We start from the raw sequence: 22,382 nt of genomic DNA on the forward strand, positions 1-22,382 counted from the left end.
AGTCACAGAGCAAAAAGGCGCCAAAATAAAAGCAAATATTACAATGATTATGATTCAATTACTTAAGAAATAAGGTATCATTTTTGGATGTCTATCGGGATATAGATACGGGTTGGTCACGTGTTCAAATCCCATAAAGCCCGAAGGGCTTTATGGAAGATTTGATCATGTACCAACCCGTATCTATATCCCGATAGACATCCAAAAATGATATCTTTTTTTTATATTTACATTTGTTGCAAATTATAACAATAACAATGCTCCATACTTCCTCTTTTGTGATGACCTAGAAAGCCGCTTCGATTAAAATGACGTAACAAAAAATAGTCCAACAATGTTGCAAGCATTTGATTATTGTGATATCACTACTTTTGAGGAGACACCACTTTTTTATCATTTAAAAGGGAAACAGAAAAGAAAATTCACTTGTACAATTGAAAAAAACTGATTGAAGCTTGGCGGAATAGTACCACCTGTGTTGTAGTCGCAGAGCGGTTAGAATTTAAAAACAAGCGATTGGAAGTTGAGTTAGAGTTATACTTAGGCATTTTCAGGGGGAAATCTATCGCAGAATCAGTTTCTAGAGAATAATGATTTCCCCCGACATTATAGAGGAAAGCGATTTTAACTTCGATGTTCTTTTAACGGAACAGATCGGACAGAAAACACAAGGAGTTAAATTTGACCGTGATCCGTGAATGTATTACACACGAAAGGTCTGTAATATTGCATTTGCAATTTTGACCGAGGCTTGTAATAAAATCAGAAATAAATTGTAACTGAATTAACTCCTTTGACAAATTACGATTGTAATTTTCAAGAACGCCTCGTTACGATGTCGAACCATAAACATTCTGCTTTCATGCCTAACGTGTTATCTTACATGAATCATTTATCCCGCAATTAATGATATATTTCTTATTAGAATGAATGAATAAAACTTCGTATAAAAAAAATACAAAAACGTTTATTTTTTATGCCTAAATTACGTTTTCATTACGATATCTAATGGGTGCGTTTCAGCACAAGTCGATTAGTTTGTGTTCATAGAAAAAGTAGTGACCTATATTATCCATGCGCTACTTTGACCTCTTGACCCATAATGATGTTATGCAGAAATAACGGCGGATTACTCAAACAGTGTTATATAAGGGAAAACATTTGCAAGTGTAAATATATGTATATCACATGTATATAATAAATTTTTCACTGAATACGATTAGGTTTTGGTTTAAATAATTGAATAAAGTGGTCTTCCTTGGCTAAGTGCAGTATTTTATTTTCATTTGGAAGTTTATGAAATGGGAATAGTTAAAATTTTTCCTGGCCGCATTCAGCAAAATGTTCACAACATGGAATATAATGATCACTCAGGTCTTTAATCTGTTGCTTGTGGACACGAACACACGCGTTTAGTTTCTCCGTCTGTTCAATATAAAATTTTTTGCATGTTGGGCAAATAGCACAATAATTTTTTTCACAAATTGAACTTCCTTCCGCATTGTAAATAGGGCCTTGGTCAATATGTGTTTAAGATTCGGTGTTTGTCGTCGGCTACTAATTATGTCCTCGGATTGTAATACTTTCTTCATATTTTTTGACTGTTCTTAAATAGGGTAAGATCGTTTTGTGTCTGTTAGAATATTTCTGTTTTACGTGGATTGTGGGTCACAACAAAAGCAAGTTACTCGTCGTTGTTGCGAGTAGTAGAAGACCGGCGCTGATTACGTAGAACATAAAATGGATCTTGCGTCGCTCTTTTTACTCAAGCGTTGATTAAATTTTTCGGGTATCTATGTCGTTGCAGAATTTTTTTTAATTCTTCCAGACGTTTAGATAGTAAAAATTTGTCTGTGATGATTTACAAAATCTCCTTGCTAAGTTAAACGTAATATTGCGTTTAAATTTTTGTGTTGGAAGGGTGGCATGATCTAAAATCCAGATATTGGTGTGTGTCCGTGGGCTTACAGTATAAATCCGTTGTTATGCATGACCTATTTTTTATAATACGTAGATCTAAAAAGAAGTTTCTTGTCCCTTTTCTTAATTGTAAATTGTATTGATTCATTTAGAGCATTGAGTAATGAATGAAATTTCTCTAAGTCGTCTTCCCCTTTAGTCCAGAAAATGAAATATTCGTCAAAAATGCGTTTCAAATTAGATCCTATATAGGTACTAAGTTCGGCATGAAACAGTTCTGATGTTCTTTTAAAAAGTGTATTCTCCAAATACCCCATTACTAACGAGCATATGTGGGCGCAACTTTAGTCCCCGTAGCGGTACCTTTTGTTTGCAACAAGAATTTCCCGTCAACGTGAAAGAGGTTATTCTCCAGAACTAATTTTAGTTCTTCAAGTATGAATTCTTTAGAGAACCTGGCCTTTAGATTTTTCGGATGTCTTTCCGTCCAGAAATGTATGGCCTCTAGTCTTAATGTATGTGGGATGTTAGTATAAAGACTAATAACATCGAAGCTGACGAGAATTGTTTTAGGATCAACACTTTCAGAAATATAGTTTAGAAAATCCATATCATCTCTGACATTACTAGGTTATAATTGACAAAGAGGTTTCAGTATAATGTCCAGTAAGTTACTATATATATTTATATATAAAAAAACGATTTCTTATATTTCAATGTGGACGACTCTCTGAATTTTATCCGAGGTCATTGGTGTAACGGAAGGAAAATTTTCAACAATAAAATGTTAATAAAAATTGAAACATATTGCATTGAAAATCTTAGTCAGACGATATAATATCAGTAGTTAACAAACGATGAAAGAGTAACTCATTAATTTTCGAATGAATGACATTTGATTACACATCATGCATCGATCAAACGTTTAACTTTTTTAAATTGACTTTAACTCCTCATAGACAGTTTCATGGTCAGGACGCTCCAGTGTTGTGTAGTCGCAGTCTACGTCAGTGCTTTGTACTCGGACATCACCTTGTACTGTGACGTCACCACATGTTCCGGTACCTTGTACATTCTCGTAGTGCTCCGTCATGAGTTTCTCATCTAACTGAATAGTCTGGTCGCCGTTTGTATCCTTTTGATTTTCATTACCATAGCGAGTTTAACAGATTACAATTACTGCCACTACTAGACATGTAATCCCGAAAAGAGTTGAAAGAATGCAGATTACAACGATTGCATCAGTGGGTTTGGCTCCGTCCTCTGAAATAAGGTAAGATAAATTATCCCATTTCTTTAACAATTTACTAATAACATATACTGATGAATTAGATCAGGATCGTAATGATATTTTTGTACTTTAAATGTTTTTGTTTATTTGAAAGGCAATTTTAAACTTACTTTTTTCTCTAAGGGATGCGCATGATTCACCTTTAAAATAGATTTAAAACAGCTTATCGTTTGACAGAACAAAATATCATATATTAATCTACAAATCCCATTAAGTAGCTTATACCAATTGCATGGTCAACTGAACAATGTGGAATGACTAAGTAGTAACATTTGAAATCAATATCAAATTACACTTAGTTTCGTTCGAACTTTAGTATCAATAGGAATTGATATTAGCATAGTACAGTACTAGTTGATATATCAAATTCGGGCCATTGTTAACCGTTGAGCGCTATAACCAGCATGTAGATTACTGTTAAAGCTACTAGCACACATTATTTGAATAAATACCATTTAATGTCAAAAAATGAAATTAAAACTAAAAGAGTTTCAGTAAATTACCTTTAACAACTGCCCTTACATCATCAGGGGTTGACGAACAATTAATTGTATTACAACTTTGCAATCGGAACCAGTATTCACGTCCAGGGGTCAATGGCCCACGATCAAATTTTACTTATCTGCCTTCACCAGGGTCTGTTAATTTTTTTTCTTCTGTCCACGTTGAGCCCACGTTCAGATACAGAATAAAGAATTGATCGTAGCCCCCATTGAATCCAGAAATCCAAGTAAGATTGATGTATCTATGTGTGAAGGAATAGCCAGTGAAGTTTAAGGGTGTTTGTGGAATGTCTGAAACACAGAGATAACGACCCAATAAGATAATTATACCTGTAATACAAGAACTGTCAAAGGTAAACATATTATTAAGCAAATCACATTAAGTACGTATTTCGAAGTCTTGGTAAGACATCTTTCACAAATCTTGTCATTTATAAAAGTTTTATAAGCTTCTACACAACACGAGTCACCTAATGTTATATCAAATAAAACTGTCCAATGTGAATCACTCATCGATTAAAGGTATGACTGCGAAAACATGAAAAATTGTGTTATCATTGGCAAATATATAATGTGTTTCAGTATCTAACTATTAAAAAAAAGTCAACACACAATTTACCTGCGTTTTCATTGCATTTGTTTCAGGATTTGACTTCATATTTTTTTAAACCTGTGATGATAACCTTTACTGTAGTGATTGTTTGTGTGTACAGTACCCGCAACGTTATTTTTCTACAAGATAAACGATATGATAGGATTCACGCGTGATAGGATAGAATTAACGCACGATAGAACAGTATAAACGCACGAAAGGATAGGATACACGCACGATAGAACAGTATACACGCACAATATGATAGGATTGATACACGATAGGAAAGGATAAACGATGTTCACGATAAACGTATCATCGCTTAAAACAATATTTACGAACAAACTGATAATGGCAGAATTTGAGAGAGAACACGTACAAATACATATTTACGTGGAATTCCTTTTTAGTAACAATTGCCGAGTTGTTAATCATCGCTGCATCATTTATAGAATTTATAAAAATGACCAGTTAATCTTTTTTAAGTAAAATTATGAGCTTTAATGATCAATAAATATTTTGTATTGTTAAGATTGTTTTCATTACCGAACACCCTAGCCGATCGCTGCGAATACTTCAGCCCGAGAGTAAATCACTCGGAAAATAGCGGATTTATTTATATAAATCCAACTCTTGTATAAAGTAATATATCTGTACATTTCTTTCTGTATAAGAAAATGACGCATTAAAAACGCATTATTACAGACAAGTTATATAAATATTAATTTTACGCAGATACACGTTCTGCGTACGATTTGTTAACATTGTTATCATTATCACACACCCTAGCTGATTGCTGAGAACATTTCAGCCTGAAATCAAATATCACACGGAAAATAACGGGTTCAAAATACAACTCGGGTTTTTATTAATATAAAAATGTTACCTTGTTCCTAAGAACTTCGTTTTTCATTTTCAATGTTAACAGATATGATTGACATATAATATTGGTTAATTTTGATCTAAAAAAATTAGTATCCTGACGGAATGTTGGATATAATTTTACAATTCTTGTTCGATAAATATTCGTATACGGCGCACCGTACGAGTTGCAACTTAGTAACTTATGAAAAGGCACAAACGATTAACACGATAGGATAAACGGAAGAATTGTTGAAATTAAACGATAAACCTGATAGGATTAACGCACGAAAGAACGGTATGCACGCACGATAGGATAGGATTAACGCACGATAGAACAGTACACACGCACGATACGCTAGGATTGATACACGATACGATAGGATAGGATTGTAAAAAAATAACGTTGCGGGTATTGTATGTTGTTTGTATGTAATTTAGCGTGTAGTTTCCAAAAGTAACTAATTATATCAATACAATAATATTTTACATATATACATTATACAGTACAATGAAGCACTATGAGTGAGGCAGCTCTTTTCCTAAATCCTTGACATAAATTAGCTTTACATCCATATCCATTTTATAATTATAATATTTTTTTAGGAAATAAACAATAATTATTCGTAATGATCCCCAAATCTAAAAAGATTTTTCTCTAGGTAAATCTTGTAAATAAAATTTTAGTAGATATTAATATATATTTTCATTATCATAAAAACTATTGATTACTTTAATGCTTACATACTGCAATATTTTATCAAACTAGTTCAATATAAACGTTTTATAATTTGTTTCTCACTTTTAAACAGATGTATCTGTTCTTCATTTTATTTGTTTTCAACAAATCACTGAAATCTCAAACCCAAACATTTGCATTGTTCGTTTAATAAATCAGTATAATTTTTTTTAATGTTTTTCAATCATCCCTTTTCCCCAGCTGTTTACAAATTCACGAGGTACACGGTGTATATTGTCAAATACTCAAGGCAATGCAAAGGGACATTCGAGTATTATTACAACAATATGTTCCAAAATTTATGTTGCAAAAATACTTACCTTTGATATCAAGTTGAAAACCCCTTTTTAATGTATTTTCCCCCCGATGTGCTATGCAGCGGAATAATAACATGTTTTTCTGAACTGCTTGTTTTAAAAATGTCCCCATCTTTGAACGACCAGCGCTGAATCCATCGGATGTTTTTATTTTCCATGTTATATTACACGGTGGATTGCAATCCGCTGTACAAACAAAGGGGCCAATAGTCTCCCATTTCATTACCGTTAATTTGCCATTGATGTTCAGTAAAGGTTCTGGAGTAATGGTTAATCTGTCCGGTCCGTCTATAAAGATACATTTGAATGAAGGAAAACATATTCAGTAAATCACCTTTATAACGCAGTGCCAGGGACGAACAAGTTTGATTTGTAGTGAGGAGGATTCATAATTAAATGAAGAAACAAAATATTTATTGATAATATGAGTGTTTGTATTTTCGACATTTTGCTAAAAATAATAATTTACAACAATATTATTTAAAAATCTATCCAACATTTGTGATATTAAAAAACTGTATTTTATATGACTATTGAAAATACAAGCAATTGGTACATCATATTTATGCTCAACGAGTGAAAACTATATATATATATATATATATATATATATATATATATATATATATATATATATATATATATATATATATATATATATATATATATATATATATATATATATATATATATATATATATATATATTTGATTTTTAAAACAGCTAACAAATTCATCATTTCATCATATATTATAGGTGTATTTGACATTAATTTAAATGTGACGTGTACGAATGCTGTTGAAAAAATGCAACGGGGATTTATTCAGGTGATTTTTTTTATATTTGAACAAGGGAACCCAACAAAATGTGTGGCTATTATCAATTTATGAAAATACCTTGTTTAACTAAGGAATTGCTTTGTAATTTACATGCCATAGTTTCATTTTACATGAAATTAAAAGTTAAAGTGCACCAGGTTATATTTTTTATTAATCAAATAAAATTATTAAATTGTTTTAGATACATGTATGTAAAATATTGGGTTGACAACTGAAAATAGCTACTTTTCCTTTTTTTTTAAATTTTTACTCATGACATTACCTAGTAAGGTTGCAAAGGCCACTTTCGGATAAAGTTACCGTCGATATTTCGTTTTGTAAATTCGAGAGTTACCTCATTTGAAGGCTTATGAGCGTTGCTAAAATTTATGACTTTTTAAAAAAAATAAATTAACAAGGGGATTCAAGAGCTTTAGTGACACCAGTCATGCTTACACAGAGGGTTGATCTTTATTGGGACACTCCTATCAGACTCCAGACCATCTTCTGTGGCTGTACACGAGTACCTGTTGTATTTGAGTTCCCTAGTAACATATAATATCAGGGTCTCTCTTGTTTCTTCATTTATCTTCGTATCGTTGACAAACCATGTGTAAGACAAGGTGACGAGCTCTGAATTGTAGTCAGGGGCTGAAGTTGAGTTGCTGGAACAGGTCAATGCTATGTATCTATTGACCTCAACGTTAAGGTCTCCTGTTACGTTTGGATTCGATGGTCGGTCTTAAAATATATGAGAATAAGGTATTACAATTGTAGCGCATGTAATTTTGAGTTTGGAAAATATTTTACATAAATGATGAACCTTTTGTATTTGTTTCATTTAACGCAATTTTTCTACAGAAATATTTCAAACGGATGTTTATGTTTCTTGAGCAACTAACTAATACTTGTTTTATCGTAACCTATGTAATATATAGAGGATATCTATATTGTGTGATTTTATGTTTGCTTTATCCAACGAGTTGAAACGGTGTATATATTCGCGAGGCTTGCCGAGCGAATATAACCATTTCACACCATTTCCCTTGTGTGACCCAAATTGGTTTTTTGTTTCAAAGATTAAAAACGATGATGCAACGTTGTGTTATGCGGCTATTGTGACCTTGCGCAATACAATTTAGTACGTCATTCCTGAAATAAACCTTACTGGTTTAATGTACAGTTTCACTGAAATAAACCTTTAAATAATTTTTTAGCTCTAGATAATTTTTCTTAGAGCTTATTCACTTGATTAAATGGAAATTCCGATTAGAAGACTTGAATAATCAAGTTTGTTAACATACACAAAGTTGCGAATGCTCGTTAGTTTGAATTGACTCGAACAAGGAACAGTTGTTGATGCATGATGTTTAATAAAACAAACACTAGGCTAGCCTTATGATTCAAAATTGAAAATAGTGAAAAAGGATGCTTACTGGTGGTGGAATAAAAGTCTCATGAAACAGTATTTCGGTAAGTTCTTGTATATAAACACAACCAGAGCGCTCTGTTTTCATCGCGTCGCGTCGTCAGGATGAACTCCTTGATAGTTAACGTAATTTGTTGTTTTATAAACTTCACAAAGCAAATTGAAAGTTGGAAGTGGGCAAAATTTATCAAAAATCTTGACAAACAAAAAAAAAGGTCTTGTGGTTACGGTTATGAACGGTTATATAACTTTGCAAAAAAGAAGGGGGGGGGGTGAATCCCCCGGTTCCGACGCCTGTGCTACGCAGTTATGTGTTTTTTTCTTCGTATTTGTAATTTAAATCTTTGACAAAATCAATTTTATATTAATTTTTGTAGTAGATATAGTGATGTTGAAAGTACTAGCAAATCTTCGAAAATAGGTCACTGAAGCGTTGAAGCGAGGGGCTGTGTCAAAAGTAGTTCCGACCGGAAGTATTTGATATAGCATCACCCGTGTGATATAGCAAAGGTTTATCACACGGGTAATATACACCACACGTATGAGATAAAGAACAATTTAGAATGTTTACTTTGACTGGGTTATTTTACATTCTGTAAAAACGAAAAAAAAGGAACTATTTAAATTCAAAATTGAGCAAAATACTCTAAATCCAATCTTATCAGAATTCCAAGTGGCTTAATCTTTGTGATGTCCGTTGATAGCCTTCGCCCACCAACTTGCATTAATTATGTTTTACTTTTTGTTACTGAAAATGCAGTTGTTACCTTATATCATTTACCTACTATTTATCTCAGCGATTAGTTTTTGTGTCTAAATGAGTAAAAAAAAACTTTCAACTACCCCCCCCCCCCGTCCACAATATTTAAAAGTTTTCATTTAAATTGTAGCCTTATTAAAAAAAATAAATAGACGGTTTTTGTTGACTGTATGTTCATCGATAAGGTTTGCGATGTCTTTAATAATTCATAACCTTTGTATACATGTATCTGACAAAATATATCTCAGAACAAAGAAACGGGTTTTTGTTATGTAACGCTTACTTTTACTTAATTGTAATACAACTGTTTTAAAAAAGGTTTAGCGATCATAGTTAATTTTATTTTGCAACTGTTGACTAACACTGCTAAAGAGTCTCTTTTAAACTTAATCGTATTCATTTTACTTATTGTATGTTGATCAATTCATTATAACCACGCAAATGAAACAACATTTATTTGCAGTAGTTCATATCGATAAAGTTGTATGAAATAATAAATAAGACTTACCTTGAACAATACAAAGTAGTCCACATGTCATTAAAATAACTTGGAATAGCAGCATTCTCATCTCTCGTTTTTCATAACAGTAGAATCCTCTTCATTTTCTGTTAAAACATTGATGCAGAAATTTAAAAAAAAATCCGCTTTCATATATAATGTTGTTCTTCATTTTTTCAAACTTGTTGAAGTGAGAAGTTCCTTCCTGGTGAAGGTCGGAGCACAAGATCATTATGTTTACACACTGCGATAATGTATGTATGTATGTATGTATGTATGTATGTATGTATGTATGTATGTATGTATGTATGTATGTATGTATGTATGTATGTATGTATGTATGTATGTATGTATGTATGTATGTATGTATGTATGTATGTATGTATGTATGTATGTATGTATGTATGTATGTATGTATTTATATATGTATTTATGTATGTATGAATGTGTTTGTTTATTTGTCTTTCTTCTTCTATATTTGACCATGAGAGCGACGCATAGTATAGAGAAAAAAAACAAATAGTTTTACATTTAGATTTGTTTCTATATTCTTACACAGACCTCTCCAATCGAGGAGATACAAATGGTCTGAAAATGGTCACTTAGACATCTTAAGAGGGCTGCATGCTCGTGGTCAATTTAAGAATGAATTTAAAAACTTGAGACAAAGGGCTTCGTTTAAAAATATGTATCGAAACACATTTCGATTTCAAAGATAAAATATTTCCAAATGTTTCAATATTATTGATAAATAATTGTTATAGTTGCAGGCTAAAATATCATTATTGGATTTATTACGTTTAAGAGATCTCATGGATAATGAGAATATTACTCAGTCTCAAATAATCATAAAATTAACTAGTCATGATGATAGATTTTAGCATTCTTTTTAGAAATGGATTTAGAAAAAAAAGTTTAAAAGTGTCCTAGGAAATAAACATGATTGATATTTTTGATTTCAGGGAAAATAGCATAGTAATGGCTTTCAGTCACATTTCCAGATTATCTACTTAACATTCGGTAGGGTTTCATCCCGTGTTAGCTGCAATACTTGGTTTGAAGCTAATAAGCTTTTGTAGGGTACTTGTAGCAGTAATTTAAGTATTCTCTCAGTTATCAAATCGTGCGGGTTACTATACTCAATGACCGTTAAACAAAACTCCTTTGAGATGCTTTAAACTTAAAGCAGTGCTTGACATTGGACATGTTAAGATTCCTTTTTCGTACCGGCACTATGACCTATCATTTTGCAGTAAACACTTAAAATTCATTTTCAGAGAGCATGATTCTTGATGATTAAAGTTTGTCAACTTCCCCCGTGTTCGAAATATCTAGTTAAACCGGAAGTGTCATTGATATCATCTACTTTTACTGATATATGAGTTCGAATAAAAGAAGAAGAAGAATACAATACACTGTTTACACACATTTTTAAAATTGTTTATTCAATCAATCATATTTAGATAAACCATTGGTATATAAGTTAAGATAAAACACCTCCAGGATTTTTAAATTTCATCTTAGTGAAATCACGTCACGGTTGATGACATACTACATGTATATGCCTATTTACTGGATATATCAGGTCTGTTGTACTTGGTGTCAGTTACTATTTCACAGGGCTTGAACAAGCAGCCTTTGGTTGACTGGCCTAACGCCTATGACCACTGAGCAAGGTGCTTTAAAATAGCTTTACGTCTATGCAAATGTTTTTGATGATTAGACTGTTATCGATTATGTTAAAAAATACAATATATTTCTTGAAAACAACCAGGTTTTGGAATGCAGACATAGCCTTTTTGTGGACAAACACCTCTCAGAATGATAACGCGATCTTTGTGAGCAACCATGGAAGGAATTTTCCATGAGTCAGGTGAATAGGGCCCAGTACCACATACTGGACATACTGATGTATAACCCTCTATGGATAATGTTTTTTGACCAAAGGTTAAATTATAACATAAATGCGAAGGTTTGCATTATTTTAAAAACTAAATCGCTATCTTTGCGTGTGAATGTCAGCGATCCTGAAGTTAATTTTCAGGATTTTTTTTTTTTGTATTCAGTGGGCAGAACTAATATGAAACTTGACTATAGTTTTGTAAGAGTAATGCATATATGATAAAAATTGATTTACATTTCCTTTTTTCAAACCATTTTTTTTCTTAAAACAAATCAAAGTAACCCCGAACTTTCTCGGATTATATTTAATATTTTGATAACATTACTATTAAAATTTAAAAAAAATTAGTAGAAATAGCTTTTAAAATACTCTCAGAATACTTGTTCATTTAAGCAATAAACAGCTACAGTTAAAAAAAAAAATACTTATATGTACGTTTGAGAAAGGAACCCCGATCAGAATTATCAAAATAAGCAAGGTTTTAATGTTCACAATCATAATGCAATCGTCAAACGATTAACGCGTGCAGTAATCATTGTCACGTCATAAATAATTTTAAACATAATTGCTTTTGCTACTCTATAGTTTCATATGAGGAAACATAATTAAAAATGTAAATGTATTTATTTGTCTGTCAGTCTTGAAGTACGAAACTGAAGCTGGCAAAACCATAAATGTGATGCTACCAACAGAATGTACAGAAAAGACGACCTTCATTTTTATCATAGAATGGAAAAAATAATAACACTGATGTTCAAAAGATATTGTTGAAAGAAAACTGTCACGTTGTCTGGAGGACATCGAAGTTCATGTATGCTCTTTACTGTGGACTTCCTGGATCAACAGAGACGGCGTTAAAAGTGAGGGACGTAACTCCGTCTGACTCTGCGTATTAATGTCCTCGTGGCAAGACAGACGAGTCTTCATCTGGACAGGGGGTGATTATCATAGTCCATCATAAATATATGTTTGTCAATTAGAAGTAAATGATTATATATCTGTACCAATATGCTGTTTTGTAAGACAAACGAATGAGACAGACAAATAAATACAGACAGAGAAATGAAAAGGCATAGGATAAGAGATACATATGTTTAACAGTATTTTTGTTATTTGAATATAGAATACATAATGTAAATTTCATATTAAAAAAATCTTTGAATTTAAGAACAAAATCTACGCAATTGAACAATATACATGTACTGATTAAGATCATCTGAAGAAAAATATTAACTAAGTATGACTTAGGATATTACTTAAGAAATTAAAATATTAATAAGTTTGACACATTGTGAAATTTTCCCTACCACCCGTTGATTTGCGTTTTTAATAAATCGTGCTATATATTAGGGGCTATTTAAATGTTTTGCCAGAAAAAAAACATTCCAACCAACGCTAAGAACAGACAGACATACCAAAGATGTAGATACAAGTCACAAGGAGTTTCAGAAATAAAACTATAATGTGTACTGCAGAAGACGATCTAGAGTCAATTCATAGCAAGGCTGTATCCATCACTACATTGTGTGATTATATGGTTATATCAAATGTATAATGATGAAATATATCGATATCATATGACTATATTTGATTCAGTTGCCATGCAGAAGGAAAGTATTGTCAACCAATACTTCTAGAAGTAATGTGTAAGTTGTTGAGCAAGTGAAGCTGAAAGAGGCCTAGTAGGGAAATGGGCGTGTCCATTTATAAGAAGCTTTCTATGAAAGATAGAAAAGTGTTAAATTTTATATATTTTACATATTTCGGTTTTTACAACGTTACAAGACTCCAAGCTTTGAGGAAAATGAGAACAAATACAAGATTGCTATAAACACATTTTTTTCACCAATTTTTTTTTTAAGAATGCAAAAAGCTGAAAAAAAAGATTTACAACTGAAGTAAAAAAAAACCCTGATACATTGATATAAAGTTTAGATATGGATCTTCTATTTGTATACATCCATGGAGAAAGACGTATACAGCTGACAAACGTGAAGGAACAACATTGCGTGTATCGTGTTTTGTAAATGGTAACCCGACTCCAAGAGTACGAATTAGTAAGGTCCAGGACAGCGGGACAGCCATCCTATCTAATGTATCTGGTCCAAGGTCAAACTAAAGCTCCGACCGTGGGACCCAATGGTCTGATACAGGGGCATTTGACTGTGTAGGAATGGCGACTGGGCTAAGAACAGAAAGTCTCAAGTTCGACATTAAGGTGTTGTGTACGAAATCATTCGGTGTGGATTTCAGGGAACCGACGAGATATCCATGATATGATGAACATATACGAGGGTTGTTCGGAAATTATTGATACAACATGGATATTTCCCTTCTTAAGTGCCAAATTAGGGTGAATATTGGAATGAACATTTAAGACACCTTAACAACTGATTAAACAAAAAAATATTTCAAAAATGTTAAATATGTTGTTTACAACGGTAGCTGAACGAATCGGTGGTCGGGGTACCCGGCGCTAGCATAAACTCGGAGAATAATAAAACTAAAACATCGTATATCTAAGTATCCGCAAAGTAACAGTGTGTAATAAAAGAAATCAAATTATATACGTTCATTTTGCTATTTATTGTGACGAACTTTTAATCAAGTTTCACTTCTGTTCGAGTTGAAATACGGATAAGGTACCGATATATTTACCAAGCAAGAGATCTGACAACAAAAAATATACGATGGCAAGGGATAAAGGGCTTCAGTTCATCGTCTTCATTTACTAAGTTTATAACTAGAATTCAGAAAAAGTGACTAAATATCAAGTACTTTTCGCACACTAAATGATGTCAACAGTTCTGAAATATGTACACAGAATGACTGTAGGAGACATTTCACAGTTTTTTCACTTTCGGTTAGAAATAACCTGATTTTTCCCCAAAAAATCAAGAATGGAGAGAATTTGTGAATTTGAACAATGGATGAGAAATGAAGAATTAATTCAAATATCCCTTTGTTTGTTTGGTGTTTAAAACATAGGATCAATGAGAAGCGATAAAATGACGTTGCGGTAAGTTTGCGGTTGCGTCAAGTCACTGGACGAAGGCAAGATGGTCCGTTTACCAGGAATGATTCAATCATGCCCTGGAAACAAAACTTTTCACATTGATACACTCTATCCTTGTGTACGTTTTGGTTAAATTTTAAGGGTTTCTTTTTCCCCCAAGGAAATAAGAGTAAATGTCTCAATAATTTCCGAACGGCCCTCGTATAATGGAACTGTAATTGGATTTGAGAACAAAGCTGTTGTGAAAATACTCATGATTGCAAACCATTAACCAGTCGCTAAAAATGTTGGATCTTGATGATCAGGCAATCGGTGTCAAAAATATCGTCATACAGCAAGGGAACGCCAGACATCTGATTACAGTGGTGTCCCATGGCACGCCATGGAAAAGAACGGGACATATTCTATAAATTATGGTGCACGTCTTCTAACAAGAAACCACAGACTTAAAAGGTGATGAGGCAGATGATGTCATTTAAAAAGCAAATGCAACCCCCTCCCACCCCCGAATTAAAAAAATGAATATTGATCGCACATTTAATATTTAAGCTTTTGTTTTTAAGTTTCTCTGACAAATTTGCAGAAACCCGCATCTGAAAGTAAGTTCAATGTTTAATTTATCATTTTGCCAATATTCTCACATACGTACACTCGCATTAGATACCTAGTTATTTTATATACTCGCACGATATCCTCTAGCTATTGTGTTTTTTTTCCACAAGATTTCAGAATAGTGAGTTGGGTTTTCTTATCTCTACTGGCCTGTCCGTTGTGCTTGGTGTATCGTTACTGGGTGTGACTGTTGCTATTGGTCGCATGAAGGGCCGACAATTTGATCCATCGAACCAGGATATAGTTCAGGTTGAGGATCATGGAACTATAAATTGCTATGAGCAGGCAACGAGCAGTAATCATAACCATTTATACTCGTCTTTGGATACAGTGAAAAAGGAACGAAAAATAAAATTAATTAAGAACCTGGACAATGACAAGATTTACAACTCTTTGTAGAAAAAAATGACGATGTGTGTGTTTTGTGAGTTAACATTATATTCATGGTACAATGAACACTCTATTGATATGCGATAGCTAAACTTAGACAAATTTAACAATAGTTGATTTATATTTTAGATGGTTTACCTCTTCAAGCTATCTGTGCTAAGTAAAAACAAATAATAACTTACATATACTTTGTGAAGCCATTCTGTAGAATTTTACATGTAAATAAATGAAAAAAGTGAAGAAAAAAAAGCAACCTGGATATGTTTTGCTCGTGTTATTGTATAAATTGAATGTTTATTGTCAAAACACCATGTGAGATCTTATTTGTTTTGTCATTAGTTAACATTAAATGATTGCTATCGTAAAAAAAGAGTTAATTTCATGATTTTTCGATGTCTCATTGTCAATATAAAATGCAAAGTCGAAAAATTCAGGAAATACCCTTCTCATATCAGTTAACACCCATATAACTGGATTAACAAACAAAGAACAACATTTATATGTAATCCTTTTAATTATTTCATTTACAACAAAAAGAATATTTGTTTAAATATAATGCTATCATAGCCTTGAAACTCTACAGAATAAGGTCAAACAAAAATACAATAGTTTCATATTGAGTGTAGTAACCATTGCTCTCTTTTGATTAGCTAGAAACATCGTTTACGTATGCAACCTTTTCATTGTTTTTATTACAACTGACGATATTAATGTTATGATTTAAGAGACGAATACACTTAGCTTAATACAACCAGAAAATTGAAAAGGAAAACAAATCCACAGCATAGATTTGATAGCAAGGATGTTTTACCTTGTTTTGAATAGAACAATGCAAGACCTATATGCATGCTTATCTAAAAAGATAGAGGTAGGATCAGGTGCTTCGGAGGAGTGATCATCGTCTGCTGACCGGTCACACTCAATATCAACTAATACTTTATAACCAAGCGTAAAAAAGCAATACAACACTTAAATATAAACACTTAAATCTAAAAAAAAAAATATGCTTTTTGTAAAAATGAAATAAATGTTGATTGATTTTCCAGATCTATTTCTTTTCAAATATACGGAATGATATTTAATCACCTATTAATAATTTTATATTTCATAAAGTACCGTATATCCGTGTTTGTTTTTGTTCGAGTGTTACAGAATTTGCGAAAATAGGGAAAATGTGTAGCTTCTTTTACTTTGCGTCAGTTTTTACGATCTAGATCACCGTGAAAATTACCGGATATACGGTAAATGAAACAATATTTGAGTAGTTTCTTCTAAATATGACGGCAAAACATCCTATCTCGTTTACTGAAAAAAAATGATTATGGAAAAAAAACCTTAAACGGCATCTAATTGAAAATACACAAGTATCTAATAAATACACAATCAATACTTATCAAAGTTATCTAAGTATTGCGTTCATAAATAATCAATAAAAATTTAAATAAACAATATGATGATGTACATGTAGATATAATTAATGATTGCGATTAAGTTAGAGAACAGAGAGCTAACAAACATCAAAAACAAAACACATGAGAGCTTGAATGTGTAAAATCAACTTTCTTCCTGCATCTCCGCTTCGTCACGTGTTTCCTGCATAGGTGGCGCTCTCTTGGAGAAATCCATGAACGTGTACTCTGTTCGATCTTCCTGTCCGTGAATGACGAGTTTTTGATGTGTGTCTAAATTGTTGAACTTTCTCGAAAAATCCATGTCAATATAAATCAATCCTTCGTCATTCTAACAAATAAATTCAATGTTTGACACACATTACTTTTTTTTATTAAATTAAAAAAAGAGGCCAACTGATAAACCATAAGACCTTCAAAACTTTTAAACGTGATATTTAGTGTCAAATAAAGATCTATAATATTAAAAATTATATGGACAAACGATGATATATAAGTATTAAAACTCAAATAATTCCCTACATGTTTATACAGAGCTTTTTATCTTAAGAAGGAAAATGTATTCTAAATTGGTCCTAACCATTTACTTTCTTGGATTTCAAACTTAAGTTTTCTATGCAAATCATAATTTGTTTTGACAATTGCCACCTAAAAACGACAAGGAAATAATTTAGTGTATGGCTGCATTTAAAGTTTAATAAAACGCATGCAAGAAAACATTTTAATGCGTTTTCTCTTCCTTCTTAAAAGCGCCAGGAATAATGATATTTTTTGTTTGTTTGTTTGTTTTTTTTTTCATTCCGTATAAAAACATCACTTTCAAAATGTAAAGAACGCATGCATGAAAAAAAAATTGTAGCAAAACATCAAGTGTTTGCTAAATCATATATCTTTTGACAAATTCCACAATTATAATGGCTTTATGGTGTCTAGTTATTTACACCAACAATTCTTATTATTAAATTTAGAAACCTCTGTCTTACCCTTTTCCTTGATGGATCAGTGTTTCCAGTTCCCAGTTTTATTTCCTCTAATGGCGCATTTTCCAAACACATCCCCTCATTAATTCTTACTGCAGGTTCTTTTGCCATTGTGGTAAGAACTTCTTCGCCTAACATACCTTGAAGTTATACGAAAAACGTAATTGTTTTGTTAGATGATGTGCATGTAGATTTCTGAGACTATAGTGTGAATCATTAACCGAAATGGTCAATTCATAGTAAGCTTCAAATTAAAATAATTCAACCTGTTGTAGAAAATATTGCAATGGCTAATTATTCAGAATGTTACCACTTTTACCAAAGAAGATATTTGATAAAAAAAGCAATAATAGATACCTTGGTTATTTTCAGTGACATCGTGTTTCAGTTCATCTGTTTTGCTCAAGAAATTCTTCTCAACAAAGGTGTATACTTCTGCAGCACAGTTTTGATTTTCTTTTTCTGAAAAAGAAACTCTGTATTTTATCATTGTTTGCCTAAAGATATATAAAACCATCAGAGAACTAGAGGAAAAACCAATAGCGAAAATGCAATTTTGAGAAAGAATGATACCGTTTCTATCTTGGCAGCAATCATCTGTTTTATTGGCATCTGTGTTCCTTGTTTCCATTTGCTGTTGCTTACCTACAACTGTACACATTTTTGTCTCAGATTACATTTCATCATTTTCGAAAATGTTAATGTCTTAAACGACAATTTAAATTGCTCACATTCAATACCACTTTAGAACAGTATTAATCACTCTATTAAGCAGTAAATTATTTTATATATGAAGAATACTTACATTGAAAGCTTTCATTTTTTGAGCCAGTTCTTTGTTTTCTTTGGAAATACATCACCAAGACCAGCACCAAAATCACAATAATCATAAAGACTGCGATGGACACGCCAATTATTGCGTATATAACATTGTTGATCAGAAAAGTTGACTCTGTGGTTGATCCTTTGAAAAATCAATAATACTAGACAATAGACCTTATAATCAGAAGACATTATGAACTGGTCTTCAACTTATAATTCAGGATTATTCCAAATAACAATTAAAACAATTAGAAACATAGCATACATGATTAAGCAATTTTTTCTTATTTTTGATTTAAACATCTTTAAAAATCTGCTTTGTTTTTCTGTTGTAAATATAATGTTTAACCGTTCTTTCATTCTTTAAAAAAAATATTCTAACTATACACCTCCAATACATTTTAAAAAGAAATATAGCATACCTTTGAGGTTTGCATCCGGCTCAGCATATTGTATGGTACAAACAAACGTATTACAAGTTTCCAAGCGAAAATATGTATTTTGGCCTGGGGTCAAAGTTCTGGCCTCAAAATACAGTACCGTCAACGCGGATCCCGTATTTTCCGCGCACCCCCGCGGTCCAAATTGCAACGCGGTTTAAACACCTGTCTCAGGTAAAAACCGCGTGCCCCCGCGGTTCAATCACCCATAATGACAACACCCCCGCGGTTTGAACGATCGATTACAGGTGTTAAAAAGTATCGAAAAGGAACACGAGTTATCTCCCTTGATTAAAAAAAAATATAACATGCATTAAACATAAATGTAAGTTAACAAATGCATAAAGATAATCATGATCCTTTTATAGAAAATCACATGTTTTGAAGGTAAATATTTTTTTTTAATATTCGCTGTTTATTTGGTAATACTGGGGTAATATTTGAATTTTAATTATTTAAAGCTGTTATCTGTACAATCCAAGGTGAAATGAGCCATGCCCGCAAGTGGTTGAAAAATCATGCTTTACCAACTTATTGATATACATGTATCGATATACGATTAAATTATAATTTTAAAATGTAACAAAAAAAATGTAAAATTAATAAGACTTATTTACTTAAATTAAACATTTTACTTTATAAATATTCAGGTATGTATATTTTTATTTTCAATATCATTTTATCTTTTTATCCTATCAAACCGTCAAAAATTCATTCAAATTTTAAAAGTGGTTTAATCGCTCATATAACGGAAAATCACGTCCTTATAATTGCTCTAACAAGCGTCATTGTTTTGATAAAAATTTTATAATTTGTTCGGAAAATTGATTTCAACCAGCTCTGTAGACCGACTAGTTGTAGCCTTATAAAAACACATGCTCACACTTAAATGTTCAAAGGAAAATCAGTTCTCCTAATTAAAACACAAAGGAAAAAGGTACTCATAATTAAAATTATATGATTTTTCACATCGCACGGGTTGTATTCAGTTTTAAACTAAGTGTTGCCCTGAAAAGATATTTACACTATATTCTGTGATTTTCATAAAACAATGGCTAATCGTTCTGGTGTGCGTGAAGATAGACATTTCTTTACATGAAATGGAATGAGGTTGTTACATCACAAAACATCATGGGAAGTTGTACATGTTATTAAATGCATACATCTCGAGTTACCTTAAAAAAATTCAAATGCCAATTACTATTTTTGTACACATTTCCTTTAGTGTGTATATTAATTATAAGTCGCGATCATTTCCTGTGTATAGTGATTAACAAACCTAGGGTAGAAAACGACATGCTCTAGGGGTTTTCACACCTATTCAAGACAAAAGAAAATCTCCAAATTGCGTACGGCCTTGTCTAACCGTACAACTATATCACAGAGGAGGCTTTTTGATTGAGTGTCGCCGATCTTGATTTTATCTACGATCTTTATGTGAGAGAGAGAGAGAGAGGAGAGAGAGAGAGAGGGTTATGCTCTTTAGCCCCCCCCCCCCCTCACGACGCCACTGCATTCATTTGAAATATACTAATATAAAAATTTCCTAAGTTTAGTATTCATAAAAGAATAGGGACCGTATACACTGTGATTGAATCCATCATGCAGTTTTAGTCTGAGTCCACGTGCTTCACCTGTCAATCAAATCAGCCCGCGAGCTGCACCACGTGCTCCTTCCTTGATAAAGGAAAACAGTTTCGTTCTATTAGTTTTCAGGTAAAGGAAAAAAAAGAAGTTTGTCTAACAATAAAGTATTTAACACTGTTTATGATGTTTAATTTAATGCTTGACATTGTGTTTGTGAAGTTTTGTTCGTATACAACGTTATTTAAAAAGAAAGTTATTTCTCTCTCTCTCTTTTCGGGGGAAAAGACATGTTAAACGCCTTTTACAGTTTAAGAAGGCAGTAAAATGAAGCAATAATATATTGTTACTGTTAGATAAATTATTTGATATACGGGTAATTTCCTGGTTGTCACTTGTTGCAATGAATATCCACCTGCCTCATACCCGTGAATTCTGTGCGTTCAAGCGAAGAGTGATTTCCTGTCAGTGCGATGGTTTCACACCTTTGTATAAAACAATTGGGACAAATACAGTTAACTTTGACAGTCATTAAAACGTTGAAAAGGGGGTGGGGGTACAAAAAACGTTATAGTTCGCCACTGATACGACATATGTGTAGTAGCTTCATATTCAACACACATAAAATGATATCAATATCTTTTTATATTTTAAGGGTAAAGTAAAATTTTCATATTTTGCCGTTGATCGTATGGTATACGTACACCGCGTAGCGTGTGCTTGTCACGGACTAGGTTAATTGTCTTGAGTATTGACAGAGTCTCTCTCTCTCTCTCTCTCTCTCTCTCTCTCTCTCTCTCTCTCTCTCGTTTAGTCTATATTGAAGGTTTTAGGTTTTTTGCGGAGGCGGTGCATCTTAAACACGTTTAACAGTTAAACACATACCAGTAAAATGAATAACTATTTATTGTTAATACTGTTAGTAAAATTGTTTGAAAAACAGATGAAATTCATTATGGTCACTCGTTACACAGATTATCCACCTGTCTCATATACATGTACCAGTGTATTCTGTGCGTTCAAGCGTAGAGTGATTTCCCGTCAATGGGATGGTTTCACACCTTTGTGTTAAACAATTGGGACTAAAGTCAAGTACAATTTACATGTACTTTCACAGTCATTAAAATGTTGAAGAGGTGGAGGGGGCGGTTACGTAAAACGGTATTCGCAGCTGATACTACATGTACATTTGTGTTGTAGCTTCATATTGAACTCACATAAAATTATGTCAATATAATTTAGTATTTTACGGGTTGAGTAAAATTTTCATATCATGCCGTTGACCGTAGGTACTCCGTTCTCCGTGTAGCATGTGCCTGTCACGGACTAGATTAATTGTCTTGAGCATCGAGAGAGTGCCGTAAAACGAGCTAAAAACTGATATGGATTAAAACATTTTTGTAATCGGAAATGTTTAAAATCATAAAAAAATCGAAAAATAATATATTATAGTTCTAACCCTCTCCGTCATGTAGATTACATTATAAAAATGATTAA

At 32.4% G+C, this 22,382-nt stretch overlaps 2 protein-coding genes across 2 annotated transcripts; both read right to left on the reverse strand.

Moving 5' to 3' along the window:
* Positions 1-3,321: 3,321 nt before the first annotated feature.
* On the reverse strand, positions 3,322-9,881 carry LOC136274135 (uncharacterized). Its single transcript, XM_066080500.1, has 5 exons — positions 9,739-9,881; positions 7,498-7,782; positions 6,227-6,511; positions 3,715-4,005; positions 3,322-3,351 (listed from the first exon to the last, which is right to left on the reverse strand). Exons 1-4 carry the CDS (start codon positions 9,797-9,799, stop codon positions 3,830-3,832), a joined length of 807 nt encoding a protein of 268 aa, XP_065936572.1. The 5' UTR covers positions 9,800-9,881; the 3' UTR covers positions 3,322-3,351; positions 3,715-3,829.
* Positions 9,882-16,223: 6,342 nt separating this feature from the next.
* LOC105344774 (uncharacterized) lies at positions 16,224-19,395 on the reverse strand. Its single transcript, XM_034481799.2, has 6 exons — positions 19,284-19,395; positions 18,845-19,003; positions 18,613-18,690; positions 18,397-18,501; positions 18,043-18,179; positions 16,224-17,390 (listed from the first exon to the last, which is right to left on the reverse strand). The coding sequence occupies exons 2-6, from the start codon at positions 18,927-18,929 to the stop codon at positions 17,205-17,207; spliced, it is 591 nt and encodes a 196-aa protein (XP_034337690.2). The 5' UTR covers positions 18,930-19,003; positions 19,284-19,395; the 3' UTR covers positions 16,224-17,204.
* Positions 19,396-22,382: the final 2,987 nt, after the last annotated feature.

Source organism: Magallana gigas, chromosome 1 (genome assembly GCF_963853765.1).
Source record: "Magallana gigas chromosome 1, xbMagGiga1.1, whole genome shotgun sequence".
NCBI classification, from domain to species: domain Eukaryota; kingdom Metazoa; phylum Mollusca; class Bivalvia; order Ostreida; family Ostreidae; genus Magallana; species Magallana gigas.

Coding starts and splice junctions, on each gene's coding strand:
- LOC105344774 (XM_034481799.2), bottom strand. CDS start 18,929: ATGATTATTGTGATTTTGGTGCTGGTCTTGGTGATGTATTTCCAAAGA. Junction 18,180..18,396: donor TGTCACTGAAAATAACCAAG/GTATCTATTATT, acceptor TATAACTTCAAG/GTATGTTAGGCGAAGAAGTT. Junction 17,391..18,042: donor CTGATCCATCAAGGAAAAGG/GTAAGACAGAGG, acceptor TTTATTTGTTAG/AATGACGAAGGATTGATTTA.
- LOC136274135 (XM_066080500.1), bottom strand. CDS start 9,799: ATGAGAATGCTGCTATTCCAAGTTATTTTAATGACATGTGGACTACTT. Junction 7,783..9,738: donor ACTACTTTGTATTGTTCAAG/GTAAGTCTTATT, acceptor ATATATTTTAAG/ACCGACCATCGAATCCAAAC. Junction 4,006..6,226: donor TTTTCAACTTGATATCAAAG/GTAAGTATTTTT, acceptor TCTGTGTTTCAG/ACATTCCACAAACACCCTTA.